Source organism: Eurosta solidaginis, chromosome 3, assembly GCF_040869045.1.
Source record: "Eurosta solidaginis isolate ZX-2024a chromosome 3, ASM4086904v1, whole genome shotgun sequence".
NCBI lineage: Eukaryota > Metazoa > Arthropoda > Insecta > Diptera > Tephritidae > Eurosta > Eurosta solidaginis.
Window position 1 is genome coordinate 13,606,552 of NC_090321.1, and position 18,592 is coordinate 13,625,143.

Sequence of the window (18,592 nt, forward strand, 5' to 3'; positions counted from 1 at the left end):
AAGGAAAAGAGATAGACCCACCATTTAGTATACCGAAATAATCAAGATGAAGAGCTGAGTTGAGAGTTAGCCATGTCCGTCTGTCTGTGTGTGTGCAAACTAGTCCCTCAATTTTTGAGATATCTTGATACAATTTGGTGATCGTATATATTTAGGTGTCCGATTAGACATTTGTCAGAACCGGCCGGATCGGACCACTATAGCATATTTCCCCATACAATCGATTTTTTCAGAAAAGAGGATTTTTGTCATATCTTCCTCAATTGAATTGAAGCTTCAAACTTCACCATATGTTTTCGTCAGGAGCGTGTCTATGGGAGGGGTTTTGAACATATGGAAGCTCATAGTAAGCATCTGTTATTGTTAAGACTTGTTTTGCGATACAAATTAATAGAAACGGGAGTAAAGAGAAACATTTACCATATTTATTGGCTATCAGTCAGCAAATGCAGTCTTCCATCTACCACTTTTTATGAAAAAAATTCAGTCGTTGTAAGCCCATGGGGATGGTTTGAATTTTCACCGCACGCTTATGTATAGAGCATTCATTGTTGTCTGATAAAATTGTATAGATTGGTGGTATATATAGTATATATCCCATACAACCGATTGTTCAGATAAGAAACTTTTCGTAATTACTGCGTCATTTTAACAGCTAAAACCTTCAAATTTCATCAAACACTTACGCTTGCGTCATGTATTGTTGAAATAAGTGATTCGTGGTCATAGTTTTTACATGCAGACCACAAAAAACTTGAAACTTTGTATCCTCACACAAAGTGCCTACCTATTTTTTATACCCAGCTGTATTTGTACACAGGGTATTATAACTTTGATTGGATAACGGTTGGTTGTACAGGTATAAAGGAATCGAGATAGATATAGACTTCCATATATCAAAATTAGCAGTATCGAAAAAAATTTGATTGAGCCATGTCCGTCCGTCCGCCCATTAACACGATAACTTGATTAAATATTGAGATATCTTCACCAAATTTGGTACACGAGCTTATCTGGACCCAGAATAGATTGGTATTGAAAACTCGGAAGATAACCACGCCCACTTTTTATATATATAACATTTTGGAAAACAGAAAAAAACCAGATTATTTAGAAATAATACACCTAGAATGTTGAAATTTGACGTGTGGACTGATATTGAGACTCTTGATAAAAATTTGAAAAAAATTTAAAATGGCCGTAGCACCGCCCACTTGCGATAAAATCAATTTTACAAATATTATTAATCATAAATCAAAAATCGTTAAACCCATCATAACAAAATTCGGCAGAGAAGTTGCCTTTATTATAAGGAATACTATGAAGAAAAACTAACGAAATCGGTTAAGGGACACGCCCACTTTTATATAAAAGATTTTTAAAAGGGTCGTGGACGAATAAAATAAGCTATATCTTTGCAAAAAGTGGATTTATAACAATAAATAGGAAAAACTTCAAATTTTAAAAAATGTGCATGGCACCGGCCTTTTCATGACTAAGCTATTTTCTATGTTTCGGGAACCATAACTCGAAGAAAAATTAGTTCAGAATAGAACCATATGTTTGTGTATCATTGCGCAGCCTTGTCACACTATTAAGCACACAAAACAAACAACAAAAGCATTTCAAGTGTACAGCTGGGCATGTAATGTTCGGTTTCACCCGAACTTAGACTTCCTTACTTGTTTATTTTATATTTATTTTAAAAATCTCTCAGGTATGTACATCTTTTTACTATATATTTCTTATCTTATACAGCCGATACTTTTGATATTACGAATGGGATAAGATTATTGTTCAGCCCCGTTCATGAAAGGGGGCACGGCCGAAGACAATCCCGTCCTTACTTGTTCTTTAATATCTTTATATACAGAGATCGACATGCTAGAAATTTATTATACTAGATAGAGATTAAGCTAAACTATATAACCTTATTTCAGCGTTCTCAGTGCCATTTTACCAGATTCAAAACTAAACAAAACAAGTAAGAACGGGACTGTCTTCGGCTGTGCCGAAGGCTTCATACCTTTCATGAATGGGGCTGAACAATAATCTTATCCCGTTCGTAATCTCTGAACAATCGGATGTATAAGATAAGAAATATATAGTGAACAGATCTACATACCTAAACGATTTTTAAGATAAATATAAAATAAACAAGTAAGGAAAGTTAAGTTCGGGTGTAACCGAACATTACATACTCAGTTGAGAGATATGGTGACAACATAAGGGAAAATAACCATGTAGGAAAATGAACCGAGGGAAACCCTGGAATGTGTTTATATGACATGTGTATCAAATGAAAGGCATTAAAAAGTATTTTATGAGGGAGTGGGCCATAGTTCTATAGGTGGACGCCATTTAGGGATATAGACATAAAGGTGGATCAGGGTTGACTCTAAAATGCGTTATATCGCCATAAAGGTGGGCCAGGGGTGACTCTAGAATGAGTTTGTACGATATGGGTATCAAATGAAAGGTGTTGATGAGTATTTTAAAAGGGCGTGGGGCTTAGTTCTATAGGTGGACGCCTTTTCGAGATATCGCCATAAAGGTGGACCAGGGGTGACTCTAGAATGAGTTTGTACGATATGGGTATAAAATTAAAGGTATTAATGAGAGTTTTAAAAGGGAGTGGTGGTAGTTGTATATGTGAAGGCGTTTTCCAGATATCGACCAAAATGTGGACCAGGGTGACCCAGAACATCATCTGTTGGATACCGCTAATTTATTTATATATGTAATATCTGCCAAGATTTTAAGGGTTTTTTATTTCGCCCTTCAGAACATTTTCATTTTCTTCTACTTAATATGGTAGGTGTTACAACCATTTTATAAAGTTTTTTCTAAAGTTATATTTCGCGTCAATAAAACAATCCAATTACCTTACCATATTTCATCCCTTTTTTCGTATTTGGTATAGAATTATGGCATTTTTTTCATTTTTCGTAATTTTCGATATCGAAAAAGTGGGCGTGGTCATAGTCGGATTTCGTTCATTTTTCATACCAAGATAAAGTGAGTTCAAGTAAGCACGGGAACTAAGTTCATTAAAGATATGTCGATTTTTGCTCAAGTTATCGTGTTAACGGCCATGCGGAAGGACAGACGGACGACTGAGTATAAAAACTGGGCGTGACATCAACCGATTTCGCCCATTTTCACAGAAAACAGTTAACGTCATAAAATCTATGCCCCCACCAAATTTCAAAAGGATTGGTTAATTTTTGTTCGACTTATGGCGTTAAAAGTATCCTAGACAAATTAAATGAAAAAGGGCGGAACCACGCCCATTTTGAAATTTTCTTTTATTTTTGTATTTTGGTGCACCATATCATTACTGGAGTTGAATGTTGACATAATTTACTTATATACAGTAAAGATATTAAATTTTTTGTTAAAATTTGAACTTTAAACATTTTTTTTTAAGTAGGGGTATTCGTAATCCGATTTTGCTAATTTTTAATTAGCATACATATAGCAATAGGAGTAACGTTCCTGCCAAATTTCATCATGATATCTTCAACGACTGCCAAATTACAGCTTGCAAAATTTTGAAATTACCCTCTTTTAAAAGTGGGCGGTGCCACGCCCAATGTCCAAAATTTTACAAATTTTCTATTCTGCGTCATAAGGTCAACGCATCTACCAAGTTTCATCGCTTTAGCCGTCTGTGGTAATGAATTATCGCACTTTATCTGTTTTTCGAAATTTTCGATATCGAAAAAGTGGGCGTGGTTATGGTCCGATTTCGTTAATTTTAAATAGCGATCTGAGATGAGTGCCCAGGAACCTACGTACTAAACTTCATCAAGATACCTCAAAATTTACTCAAGTTATCGTGTTTACGGACGGACGGATGGACGGACTTGGCTAAATGTATTTCTTTTTTCGCCGAGATCATTTTGATATATAGAAGTCTATATCTATCTCGATTAGTTTATGCCGTTACGGATTACCGTTATGCGAACAAAATTAATATACTCTGTGAGCTTTGCTCAGCTGAGTATAAAAATAGCTACTTTAATATTTAAAAATAATTACGTATAAGTTTGCTCATTTAAAGTGCAGTCATCTTCATTTAGAACTTAAAAATTTTATCGTTCAAGCATTACATTACGGTACAACCGAAGTGTTAAAAAATACTCAAATGGCCCCACCTCTTTCCACCGAATCCTACTTCATAATAATTGAGCGTCAACGAGTGAGCTATAACGGCATGTAAACTTTAAACAAACATAAAAACAGAAGCAACAGTGCTCAAGACATAGGAAACAAGCAGCAACGAAGGAGAGCATAATGATGGACTATGAAAACTTGTTGAACAAGGGGGTACCATGGGGGTAATATGTGTGAAACATACATTTTTTTAAAAACGAATGAGCGCGCACGACTGCGTATGCGCCCAGGGCCGCAACAACAACAGTAAGGCGTATATACAAAAAAATAAAAATAAAATAATAAAAAATACAAGAAAAACATGCAAGATTTTGGCGTTGTTGTTGGCACAGCGCAACCACCAAAACAACATCAATCAGGAAGTTAAGTAAAAAAAAAAAGAGATTCATTCTCTTGCAAAAGGCAAGAGTAATTCTATATGACTGAAAATATATAACATTTTCTATGTACTCATGTAATATATAGATCTGACACGGTTACATGATTTATGTGGATGTGTGCGTGCTGGTGAAGTGGTAAATGTGGAGCGTCTCTTATGTGCAGCTACACCACGTAGAGGGTTGATTTTATGGGCGCCGAAAGAGTGAACGCAACGAAAGAGTGCGTATGAGTTAATCAAGAGGAGAAATACGCGCCAACGAATGATTGCTGTATGAGCGCTGATGATGAGGGGAGCGAACTGAGTGAAAGTGTTTGCATATGGGGGATAACGCTTATATTAGTGATGATATGAAATTGGCGGTTAAATTTTCGGTAATTGGAAAATTTAAAAAGTAAAATACAAATTATAAAAAAAGTAATAATGTAGTCTAAGTAGTAATCGCTTTCGGCCTCAATTTTAGTGTTAGCACCGCGTTTCGTTTCTATTATGGTCTCAGTTTTATTTTTATTGTACTTCCGGCGCGATCTCGGTCAAAGTCTCTGATTACATTCTGGTTTTTCGTTTTGATTGCGGTCTGGCTTCGACTTTCTATTCAGCTTTCTTTTCCGCCTTTACTTCCGGTTAATTTTCAGTTTCGTTTCAGGTTTGAGTCTAATTTTGCGTTTCTATTGCAGCCTCGGTAGCATTTTTCATTAAGCTCTCGGTTTCGGTTTCATCCAGTTTCCGTACCACTTTAAATTCTACTTTAAGTTCCGCTTTGCACTTCGACTGCAGACTTGGTTCCAATCATCCTTCTATTGCTGCTTACTTTTCAGTTCGGCTTCGACCTCAGTTCGAATTGCGATTCTAGTTCCAGACTGGTTTCCAATTTGGTAGCGGTCGCAGTTAAACGTTTACTTTTCGATTGCAGTTCTTCCAATCGTCTTTATCTGTTGGTTGCATTTTCAATTAGATTTCAGTATACTTAGCACCTAGTCGAGGTTACCTTTTCTGGTTTCAATCATTGTTCATTCGGTTTTCTATTCTGGTTTCATTTTCCGTTCCGTCTTGGTCTTAGTTCCAGCTTCGATTATGGATTCAAATCTGTTTAACTTCTCAGTCATCTAAATTCCAGTTCGGCTTCGAACTCGTTATCGGTTTCATTATTCCTTCCGATTTCCTGTTTTTTTCATGTTTTTTATGATTACGATTATTGTAATTGTAATCCTAAAAGTTTAACAATTACAGTTACAGTAGTCGTAATCATAAATTGTATAATTAGGATAACTGTAATTGTAATCATCGAAATGTTACAACTACGATTACTGTAAACGTAATCATATTTTTTTATGTTTTCTTTGACAACTGTCAACATATTCTTGTTCATTTGAAAGTACGCGAGTACTATAATCGTAATCCTAAAAATTTAACGATTATAATTAGCTTAATGATTCTAATTACAGAAGTTGTAATTAAGACTAGGACATTGAGTTTATTGGGAATGGGATACGATTGCAAGAACCGTAATAGTAAAATATTTAGATTACAATAACAGTAATAAGAATTTGAAAAATAACTGATTACGATTAATGTAATCGCCAGTGGCATAGTAACGGGGGGGGGGGGGGGGGGTGTTTTGGTGACAAACCCCCCTCCGAAATATTAGTAGTTACGTAATAAATCTTTCGCTCCATCGTCGAAACAATAATTTTCATCGGCAGGCAAGAAATAGCTTCAAGAGGACATCGTGACTCTGGTCCTATATCCCTCGAGACTCCTCCCCATAATGATGTAACTTCATGTCTTTATTAAGATTTCGGATGAATGCTGGTGACCAAACATTGAAGCAACAATTACTTCAAACTGCCACATTGAAAAATCACGTCACGTCTTACACGAGTCCACAGATCCAGAATGAACTCATCGAAATTTGCGGGCACATAATTCTTGAGAATGTTGTTGAAAAAATCAACGCAAGTGAATGATGCACTATACTCGCAGATGGGACAACCGACATTAGTGGCGTGGAACAATACTCACCATGTTTCCGTTATACACTTTTAAAAAAAAAATTTTTTTAAGTCAAATTTTAACAAAAAATTTAATATCTTTACAGTATAAAAGTAAATTATGTCAACATTCGACTCCAGTAATGATATGGTGCAACAAAATACAAAGATAAAAGAAAATTTCAAAATGGGCGTAACTCCGCCCTTTTTCATTTAATTCGTCTAGAATACTTTTAATGCCATAAGTCGAACAAAAACTGACATATATTCTGTGACGATAACTGTTTTCTGTGAAAATGGGCGAAATCGGTTGAAGCCACGCCCAGTTTTTATACACAGTCGACCGTCTGTCCTTCCGCTCGGCCGTTAACACGATAACTTGCGCAAAAAACGATATATCTTAACTAAACTTAGTTCACGTACTTATCTGAAGTCACTTTATCCTGCTATAAAATATGGCCGAAATCCGACTACTATCCACGGCCATTTTTCCGATATCGAAAATTACGAAAAATGAAAAAAAAATGCCATAATTCTGTACCAAATACGAAAAAGAGATGAAACATGGTAATTGGATTGGTTTATTGACGCAAAATATAACTTTAGAAAAAACTTTGTAAAATGGGTGTGACACCTACCATATTAAGTAGAAGAAAATGAAAAAGTTCTGCAGGGCGAAATCAAAAGCCCTTGGAATCTTGGCAGGAATACTGTTCGTGGTATGACATATATAAATAAATTAGCGGTACCCGACAGAAGATGTTCTGGGTCACCCTGGTCCACATTTTGGTCGATATCTCGAAAACGCCTTCACATATACAACTAAGGGCTACTCCCTTTTAAAACCCTCATTAATACTTTTAATTTGATACCCATATCGTACAAACACATTCTAGAGTCACCCCTGGTCCACCCTTATTGTGATATCACGAAAAGGCGTCCACCTATAGAACTAAGGGCCACTACATTTTAAATAATCATTTACACCTTTCATTTGATACACATGTCATACAAACACATTCCAGGGTTACCCTAGGTTCATTTTGCTAAATGGTGATTTTCCCTTATTTTGTCTCCAAAGCTCTCAGCTGAGTATGTAATGTTCGGTTACACCCGAACTTAACTTTCCTTACTTGTTAACATTGAGGCGTTTGAAAAATTGGATAAAGAATTCAACCGGAGAAGATAGACTGAATGGACTTGCCCTATTAAATATCAATAGAAATATTGATATCACAGTAAAGAAGTCATTTGCCGATTCGCTCAAAAACAGAGGAAAACCAATTTGTAATTTTGCTTTTTACTATTAATTATTACAACATTTGCAATAAATGGATCACTGAATAAATAAAATACTGTTTCCTCCCATACAATAAGTACTTATCCTCACTTAACAAAATTTGAATTTTAAATTAAGTAATTCTTTTACTACGCTACGGGTAATCGTTATCGTATAAATGTGGGGATTACAGTTACAGTAATCGTAATTGAAATGTAATCGTATGCTCCACAGCTTTGCTCAGCAGTCGATATAATTTTTTAAACATTTTTTTGTAGACATTTTCTTTATTTATATTCTTAAACAAAACCAACTTTTAAATCTTTGTTTATTGAAAAAAAATTGAGAAAATTTATTTTTGGTTAGAATGAAAAATAGCGAGAAAATTTTTTTTTATTAAAATTTCCGGACGAACAGGGGTCCTAAAAAAGCAAGTCTGAAAATTCAATGAAGTGTTATAATAATCCTTTTTTTGCACCTTAATACAATGCACAGACATACATAAATGCATTTTTAAGAAATATGTGAAATAATTTGAACATTCCTGCATATTTAAATAAAAGTAATTACCTAGGCGTGTTAGCTTAGTCCTGCGACATACAAAGCGGTAAATATTTGTAAAAGTTATAATGGCAAAATATGGCACGTAACGCCCACAAAAAAAGCGTAACTGCAGTAGAATTAACCAAAGGCTGCGATCTACATAAATTTATGAGCCAAGCAAAATGAACCACATTGGTGTAAAAAGGTAAAAAGTCTAAATATTCAAGGACTATTGATATCAATGTTGTATGTATGTTTAGGCGGCAACAACATAACACAAAATTGCAAATATACCGCACCAACATTCAAATTTACCTGTATGACGAGTTATTTGAGTGAAATGCATGGGTTGAGTGAGTGAATTTGTCAAATGAACGGTGTAACTATAACTCAAGTGGCGTACTCGTTCAAAAAAGGCGTATTTCTCTAAACAAAATGTATGTACGTGCTCGCATGTGAATAAGTATGTTTGTTTGCGTGTTGTTAAGAGTAAAACGTGTGTTTGGCTCTCTATTTTGTTTTCGAATTACCCAACACGAATTGCCCATATCATGCTCAACACCATCATAAACTCGGCTAAACATGCTTGGGTTGGTTTATTTTTATACGTAGATGTGAAAGTGTGTGTAGCTCTTCAAAAGTCAAAGAATCAAGTATTGTTGTTGTTACTGGAGCACTGAGTGAAGACTACATGCTCTGCAGGATTGTCTATGTGTGTGTGTGTTTGGAGAAAGCAACCCTCCTTTTTTGAATGCTGGTTGCCCCGTTGATATTTTTCTATGTATATATAACACCAACTGGATGTTATTGTTGTATGGTTGCTTAAAACTGAGATACGCAAACGAATTGTATCAGTCGTGATTTGACTCTGAAAGTGAGTGGAAGCGGTGATTATACGTTATTTTTTCACAAGAAATCCATTGACGAATTTTTCTATATAAAAATCTATAAACATGCTCATATAAATTTTTTTACGCTTACCTAACTAACTAAAAGTACTCATTCATTAAACAAAAAATCAAATTGTACTAAAACAACAACAGGCGCAGTGCATCACATTCACGGAAAAGTGTAACGCGTAACATTATACAACAAAAGAGTGTACAACAACAACCAAAAGACAAAAAGTGCTCTTTTTTTTTTTTTTTTTTTTTTTTTTGAAACGACACAAAAGCCTAAGTAGCAGAAATACCTACCTAAGAACATTCGCTGCATTTGCAAAGGATGTGCCGCTGTCGGCGCTGTTGAGTAAGATTTATTGTCAACGTCGCTGCTGGTGCTGCCTTTTGACGTTGTGTCACTATATATCGTAGCGACGGCACGCAAATCATATCACTCTGTTGCGACAACTCGTCCGGTGCACATCAGCAGTAAGTCGTACGAAATAATTTAAATTAAAAAAAATTTAAATTTCAAAAACGTAAAAATTAAACAAAAAAATCACAGCGCGCAACTTTTTCGAACAAACATAAAAACAAAAAACTGCAACACAACAACATATACCTCAAGTTGTCAGTAATCAAACGAGTTTAGTAAAGTTAAAACAAAAAAAAAAATTAAATAAAAGTTATATAAAATTACTTACTACTAAGAAACTACCTCATTTACGTGTGTGCTAGAAAATTTTCTGTTTTTGAAAAACCTCTAAAGCAAGTGTACAGTTAATTACAAACAATTTCTATTGATTCTTTGTGCAAAACTACCTCAAAGTACAAAAAGTGCTCAAATTGTAAAAAAAAAAATACCGAAATAAATTTTAAAAACTAATTTTTTCTGAAAATTTTTTGAAATTAATAAAAAAAAAAATACAACAACAACCTCAAAAACTTAAAAAACAATTTGTTTATACCTCGTATAAGAACAATTTAATTTATTAAGTGTTAAGCCGGTTTCAAGTGTAAACATTTGCTGCATTCTACGCAAGGCGGCCGTAAATTATAATATTTCGCGCCAATTGGGTTTTGGGGCCCTTTCTTCACATTACACTGACAACATGGCGATCTCAATGTTACAGGACGCACAAACGCGAAGTAAGTATTTTGAAATTTATTTTTACATGATAAGTACTCACACATATTTAGGAGAAACAAGTTGAAGTTTCTACTTTTTCGTAGAAATTTGGATTTATCAAAGACTGCTTTCATTCGTCTAGAAACTTCTGTACAAAAATTTAAGGACTTAGCTTTTCTTTTTTATATTTTCGTTGTTTTTTTTTCACTATTCATTTTCGACGAAAAATAGTTTTCTTTCCCGTTTTCCATAAGCCGTTTTGAATTTTTGTTATATTTGGCATTACACTCGTTGTCGTTTTCTAGAAACTTTCTGAAGTTTAGTTTGCTTTTTACGTTTTCATGTTTACCGCAAAATACCTTTCCCTGGATACGCATTTCGATTCAAGCAAGAATTTAACTAACATTTTTATTAATACATTTAAATGGCACTCCATATATAAATATTTTTTGTTGAAATATCACACAAACCATCTTTCATTTTACACCCATGTTGGCATATTTGGTTAAATTACAAAAACAAATTCAAATAAATGGCAATCTTGAAACGTGGCAACACTCGATAGAAAGTCTTAGAATCTAGTACACTATCAATATACCAAATTTCATTAAAATTGGTTGAGTTGTTCCTGAGTTAGTAGAGGATGTATAAAAATATACCAGGACTGTTCGTTTGGAACTGTCAGATTTTCTTTTCTTGCTGCAGCTTGAGTCTTTAGTAATAAAAATTTACTACTCTAAAAATCATACAGCGCTTTCGACTTTGTCTTAAAATGGACTTATTATTTCTATGGTATATTCTACGAGAAGAAAAGTCAGTCATAAAATATTTCGTAAATGTATTATTGTCAAACTATTCTTCAAAATTATAGTAAATTATGAGTTCTTTTAGCCACTGTTTCTCAAATTTCCTTAAGCGTATTCAAAATAGAGCTATTACGATTTTTAAACTAATCGATCGCGGTTCGTTTCACACGATAGGGTCCCGTTATATGCACATGATACTTTACATATTTTTGAATCATATACTTAACTGAAGAAACATTTTTATGCCGAAAAATCAAACAAGAAAAATTACTTGTTCTGAGGAAGTTTCTTGTTTTATGAGTATAACTTTTCGAGAATCAGTTACTTCATTGAATAAATCTTTATTGCTGTGAAGCCCCTGCTTGGGTATGGGACCAAACTAATATTTTTGAAAAGATTGAAACATTAGCAAAAAAGGGGTTTTTACATTTTTCGAATTTTATTTTTTTTCGAAGTTCGTAATTGGAGTCTTTGAAATATGTACATATAATTTTTTTTATTCATTGCTTGAAAAAATATATGCTTGCTGCACACCTTTTTCAGTTTTAGTTCAGAAAACTACAATTGAAGTTCAGAAAATTGCAATTGTAGTTCAGAATTTTCAATAGATCTTCAATTATAATTTACTGAACTTTATTTGTAATTTTCTGAGCTTCAACTATAATTTGCTGAACCTAAATTGATAATTCTGAACTTGTAAATTTCTGAACTTCAATTGTTGCTTTCTGAGCTAAAACTGAAAAAGGTGTGACTTCTTTCAATCCTCTACATTTTTTTCTCTTTAAGTTCTTATGACAATATTCAAAAAGTTTTAAGTTGTTTGAAGATTTGAATTGAAAAATGTTTCGAAAATATTGAAATTTTTTTGCAAGTTTCAATTAAATCATAAAAACCAAAGACACAGTCCTCCAGCTCACTAAATTTTAAGTCGTATAAATTTCAATATATTATTATAATGGTTAATTTAAAAATTGGGCCAAAATTTCAGTTTCTATATGCGCTAAAATGGAGCTTTACGGTCGATGAATTTAAGACAGGACATTTTTTTTTTTAATGTTTTTCCTTCCTGTTCCCTCCTACGCGTTTCGATGCTGTCGCATCTTTTTCAGGGAGTCTGATTTTTATTTAAAAAAGAAAGTAAATCGGTAATGTGTAATGTGTATAATTGTTAATGATTTATTTTTTAAATAAAAATCAGGCTCCCTGAAGAAGATGCGACAGCATCGAAACGCGTAGGAGGGAACAGGAAGGAAAACAGTTTTTTAAAAGAGGAAAAAATGTTCTTGCCTTAAATTCATCGGCCGTAAAGCTCCAAATCAGCACATATTTTATTATAATTTTAGTTAAAAAAATCCAAAAACCCACTTTGGAAAACTAATTTCAAACCCAAACATAAACTTAGTTCTAAAAACTTAGTTCATATCTTTTTAAAGCTCAAAAATGATGATGATGAAATGATGATACTGAAAGCGCAGTTTTGAAGTCCACTAAGTTTTAGTTTTAGTCTGAAAATCGACTTAAATTTTTAGAATTTTTGCCGCCGTTCGAATATCCTCAATATCACGGTGTAACAACATTTTATTGAAGAAAATAGAAGTTGCCCTCAGAATAAAAAGGTCTGAAAATGCAACCCAATATTTAAGCGCAACTAAAATTCAATGGGCTTCAAAATTATTTTTTTACATATTACGTTTTTATAAGATAAAATTGCAATAAAAAAATTTATTTTAAATTTAAAAAAATTATATTGGGTATATTAAACACTATCGAATCATTCAGTCTATGTGACGTTCTCACGCAGCGGCCAGCTCAACTTTGGGTGTATTAAAAAAACCGAATTAAAAATTTTGGTGCTGAAAAATCGCTTTGAGAAGAAAATTAATAACTTTTTCATCTTGCAAAACATGTCCTTCTTTCCATATTCAGAAGAATTTTGGTTACCCGTTCAAACTTTTTTAAGCCGTAATGCCAAAAAATACCATTTTTGTATTCTATTTGCAAATATGTTCTTATCTTTCAAAAAGTTTACATCTTTACATCTATCAAAAAACCAAAAAAAAAAACCGTTTCGTATTTTAAATGCAAGCGCAAGTAAACTTGTTTTATTGTATGAACATTCACACACACACTCGAAACACCCCCCCCCCCCCCCCCCCCCCACACGCTTCAAAGCACTTTCAGTTACTCACGAAGCTTGCGGCAACCCCTTTTACGCTGCTAAAGAAAAACAAACTCAGTTGCGGCGGACATTCGCAGCAAATGACAAATTCAAGCAATGGCGCTTTGCACATCTCCACACACCCACCCTCAACCAAGCGTTGGCGTCTTGCCATATCGTTTAGCGTTTTAGCGCAAAATTAACAAAGCAAAATAAGAAAAAAACTAGAAGAAGAGAAAATATTAATAAAAAAAGCCACACGCAGTTACGACGTCTCAATGGCCAGCGCGATTTGTCTGTGCTTGCCAGCGTCGCCGCCATAATCAACATCATTATCGTTATTATCGTTATCATCAAATGTATACGCATATGTACGTAATGTCAGCCAGCCCTCATCTTACATGTATGTATATGAATTTCGTATTTGTTTTTTGTTGTTTACTTTTTGTTTATATTTGACGTCATTTTTGTTTTGTTTACAAACTCAATTTCGCACAAATACGCGCACATCTTTCGTTATTTTTTTTAGCCGGCATTTAACTCGTTCGCACGCACGCCCCTAAAAACACGACCACACACACACGTACAAACACTTTCATGTAAGTTAGTTGATTGATAGCACTAAAGGTCCCCCCTGACACTAGCTTTTGAAAGCCCATCCAGAGCTCACATATGTTTTCTGTTGTTACCTCTTTGTATCGCTTGCGCTCTTGAGCTACGTGCTTGAGTGAAAATCCTTTGCCAATACATACATACATGTGTGCACTCATATGTCCTTATAGTCCTGTTTTCGCAATGCCGGCATGCATAATTTTTCAACATTTTCTCTTTACTCACCCATTTCGCTCTTTGCAACGCTCTTAAAAATTTATTTAAAACAAAATCATATTTGCTTTTTCCTTTTTCACACATATTCGCTTATCCTTACGTTAATTCTTACACATATGCCTTCTACACAACTCCGCTTCGCACGCAATTTTGCTTTTTCGCACGCGTTTGGCAAGCGGTACGCAAAAGAGGTTAAGGTCCTTTACCTACTTGTGCTTGCTTCTCTCAGTTTTGTAAGTCCTCTTTGCCTTTTATTTTTCTGTTTTATGTTTTTATGAATGTTTGTATGGCATTGGCACGTGTCCTGTCAATTTTTTTCAATTTCCCGCCCGGAAATGGTTACCGCGTTTGGCTTTAGGGTGTGTTAAGGTCGCTTTGAGGTATGCAATGAACCTTAATTACAGCACTAAGGCACTCTCTTCTCCGTCTTATCCATGTTTGTATGTATGAATTTTTGGGTGGAGTGACATAAGGTCAACGGACAAACGGTCAATTGATCTTATGAACATTCCAAATTTGACTTTATTGTCATTTTGGAAGTTTCGATTTGACATTATGACCATTTCTGGAAAAAGACCATACGCAAAAGCAAAAAACTTTAGATGAATAGGTTTTTCTTATCTCGGAGAGTGCATCATTGGGCCACACTTTATCCGATTTTTTACTCGAATAGAACCAAAATATAGGAAGAAGAGGGCCGTATTCGAAGTTTTTAAATTAAACAAATTCTCGTTTCACTCGACTGAACAAAAATATGGCGAAAACAATAAAACGTAACATTTTAGTACTTGGAGATGCGAAACAAAATAATTGATCTACACGCCACTTGAGAAAAAAAGAGTTGACTTAATGACTATTTCGGAAAAGCCATCCTCACAATGTTGACATTTGAAATTTTACCATTTCAGCCGGTCATAACTTCAGTTGATTTTGTGGCCATTTGACGTTATGCCCGCTGACCTTGTGTCACCCCTCCGTATTTATATTAATAACAATTTCTCTTAACTTTTGGGCTAATCAAAATGTTTCTTCTTCTTTTCTTCTAGGCTTAGCTGCTGCCTTAGCCGGCATGAAACGCGAAGATATGGAGGCGCATCATAATACACTCACCATGTCCCCACCAATGTCCGCCAATACATCCGCCCACAATTTGTATCCTGGTCTCCAACACGCCACCGCCGCCTTTGGTATGCTCTCGCCATCACAACTCTTAGCCGCAAATCGGCAAGCGGCTGCCGCGCTCATGGCCTCCCAACTTTTCCCACAACATCCCGCTTTATTTGGACAAATGTGGCCAAGCGCCATGCCACATCTGCAATCGTTGAATGCCAGCGCGCATTCGCCACCAGCGAGTCCGCATTCACCCGTAGCAGCGACAACGCCTTTGCAAAGCGGCAAACACAGTCACAGCATGCTCTCACCGACAAGCTCAGCACAATGTGAAGCACCATTGAAGAAACAACGTAAAATTGCTATCAAAAAAGATTTGATTTCACCACCAATGGAAATGTCAATGAATGTGGGCGAGTTGTATAGCAACTCAGGTCCCATCTCACCGCCATCATCGGGCTCTTCGCCCAATTCAGCGCATGATGGTCACAGTCGCACAGATGCCACCAACACTTCAACATCCAACACAAAAGATCCTTCACGTGACAAGAGCTTCACGTGTAAAATTTGTTCACGCTCATTTGGTTACAAGCATGTGCTACAAAATCACGAGCGCACACATACCGGCGAGAAGCCATTCGAGTGTCCCGAATGTCATAAGCGCTTTACACGCGATCATCATTTGAAAACTCATATGCGTTTGCATACAGGCGAAAAGCCCTACCATTGCTCGCATTGCGATCGTCAATTTGTGCAAGTGGCAAACTTGCGTCGTCATTTGCGCGTACACACCGGCGAACGGCCGTATACTTGCGAAATTTGCGATGGTAAATTCAGTGACTCAAATCAATTGAAATCACACATGTTGGTGCATAACGGCGAAAAGCCATTCGAATGTCCTGAATGTCATATGAAATTCCGACGGCGTCATCATTTATTGAATCACAAATGTGGTCAAAACACCATCTCTGGTCTACATTCACCACCCACATCGCCGGATGCAGCGCTCAGCCCTGGTGGCCTGAGCAGTGATTATGCGCTTTGCGATCAGAAATCGGTGATGGGTTCTAGTTACGGTTCGGAGGAATCAATGGACGTTGGACGCCCAGGTCCTATTTCCGCTTATGAATTGATGGAACATCATCCTAACAATCAGCTGCATACCACCACCGAAGCATCCGCCGATGATGAAGATGAGGAGGATACACCGCTTGATTTGTCCGAAAGTGATATGAGCATTGATGTTGGTAGGCATAGCATAAAAGCCGTTTCAGAGTTTCGGCATGTTTTTCGGCTACCCGCACAACTTATGCCAATGCCCACGGAAATTCCAGAACAAACTGAACCCGAAGATTTGAGCATGCATCGTCATCATATAAACTCTCATGCTATTTCCGCAGTGGTGAGCGCTGCTCATTCACCTGAATCGATGACAATGATGCATGATGATCTCGATCTTGATGAGCTGGATCTTGCGGCCACGCATTATATGCGCCAGCAACAGCAACAACACCATTTTCTGTCGCTAAAACATCCCATGAAAATGGAGTAGGAGGAGGTGTTGAACAAGCCAAATACGGAAGATTTAAGGCACCAAGCGTCCAAGTCAACAAATGCGGAAGCGCCAGCGCTGAGCCGTAATCCACTGCTGCTACTGCCACCGCTCTTACGCTCACTGCTAGCCACTTTGAGTAGCACGAAAAATGTGCCTGAACCGAAGCAAAAGAGTTGAAACAAAGTTGCGCTTAAAAAAGAGACGGTAGAATTTCGATGCTGAAATTGAAAAAAAACGCTAGATGGCGCTGCTTAATGAGCTATACAACGTTTACCTCAGCAAAATATTTGAAAAAAATGAAAAAAATATGAACAAACAATTGTTAATCCCAATTAGTACAACAACAATGAATGCTGAGCTAATTAATTAATACATACATACAATTATATACATACATATATAGATAATCTAATACGTAAGTAGTTATAGCATAGTTTTTATAAGCAAAGCAAAAAATTCGTATATTGTAAATATTCTTGTAAATTGTTAAGGCAAAGAAGACAAAAAAAACTTGAGCTGAATTAATATTAAGAAAGTTAAACGGATTCGTTGTCAGTGCAGTAACAAACATTGTTGTACAATTTTTATATTTATCAGTGCCATTATAAAATTTTGTAATTTTTTTTTTAAGTAATACTTTATTTTAATTATTTATTTTTTTCTTAAAAACTTCGTTTTTGTAAATATGTCTAAAAAAACATTGTAAATAATTGTTTAATAAATATTTATTTTACTATAATTTTTCTACCAAATGAAATTATTTTAATCAAAAATATTAGTTCTTAACTTTCAAATGTAAGCAATAAATTTTGCAACGAAAATCAAAATCAACTATAAGTTAAAACAAAACAAAAATATTTATACTTAAGATAATGTTTTTTATTTAAAAGTTAATTGTTTGTGTTTGCTTTGTTTTAAGATTTATAAGAAAAATAAAACAACAAAAAACTATTTGTTGCACTTAATTTTAAATTTAAACTTTAATTGGCTTAGTTTTTAGTAAAATTGAAAAATGTGTGCTTTGTGTTTGTTTAGAAAAATAAAAAATGCTTAAATACAAATGTTTAAAAATAATCGAAATTGTTTTTTTTTCTGTTAAATTTTTTACTAAATTATTGTTTTTTTTTATCTAAATTTTTTCTTATATTTCTCTTTCTATATTAAGCGCAGCGCTAGGGGGCGAAAAATTTATATATTTTTTTCTTTTTAGTAAAGTAAAAAATGCTGTAAAAAAATAATCGCACTTTTTTTTACTTTTATTTTTGATAAATTTTTTATTTTGATAATATTTAAAATTTATTTAAAATTTTTTTTTTTAATTTTAAATTTTATTTTTATTAAATATTAAAAAAAAAAAATTATCAAATTCTGAGATTGCGCGCGCAAGATTTACTTGTCCCATTTGCGATGTAGTGTTCATTGTGAACTCCTACAAGTGAATAACCTTTTCGCACGTCCGTATCCTCAGAGAATAGCAAAATCATGCTAAATAGGGTTGCCACTCCTCCATGCCTTGAATTTCCCTTTTAGCGTTTCTTTTAGTGATTGGTTCTCTTTGAAATAAGTCGATTGAAAACCAATCTCAGCTTTTTACTATTGTGAACGTGTTGCTCATTCACGACTTACAGGAACTCGATTCGTTTTGATGTGTTGGGTGGATAATTGATGTATATTTGAACGATTTTCCGTCATCAGTCACAGATAATCGAACTAGAATTGTATTTTAGTCATCAAAATTTAAAAAAAAATTTTAC

The 18,592-nt window shown here is 34.8% G+C and overlaps 1 protein-coding gene across 2 annotated transcripts; it reads left to right on the forward strand.

Moving 5' to 3' along the window:
* The first annotated feature begins 9,265 nt into the window (after positions 1 to 9,265).
* Positions 9,266 to 17,434, forward strand: Kr (Kruppel). Of its 2 annotated transcripts, XM_067777340.1 has the most exons (3): positions 9,266 to 9,619; positions 9,818 to 10,401; positions 15,220 to 17,434. In XM_067777340.1, exons 2-3 carry the CDS (start codon positions 10,365 to 10,367, stop codon positions 16,833 to 16,835), a joined length of 1,653 nt encoding a protein of 550 aa, XP_067633441.1. In that variant the 5' UTR covers positions 9,266 to 9,619; positions 9,818 to 10,364; the 3' UTR covers positions 16,836 to 17,434. The 2 variants fall into 2 exon arrangements, with proteins under 2 accessions (XP_067633441.1, XP_067633440.1); XM_067777339.1 differs by having other exon boundaries at positions 9,266 to 10,401.
* The last annotated feature ends 1,158 nt before the right edge of the window (positions 17,435 to 18,592 follow it).

Coding starts and splice junctions, on each gene's coding strand:
- Kr (XM_067777339.1), top strand. CDS start 10,365: ATGGCGATCTCAATGTTACAGGACGCACAAACGCGAA. Junction 10,402..15,219: donor ACAGGACGCACAAACGCGAA/GTAAGTATTTTG, acceptor CTTTTCTTCTAG/GCTTAGCTGCTGCCTTAGCC.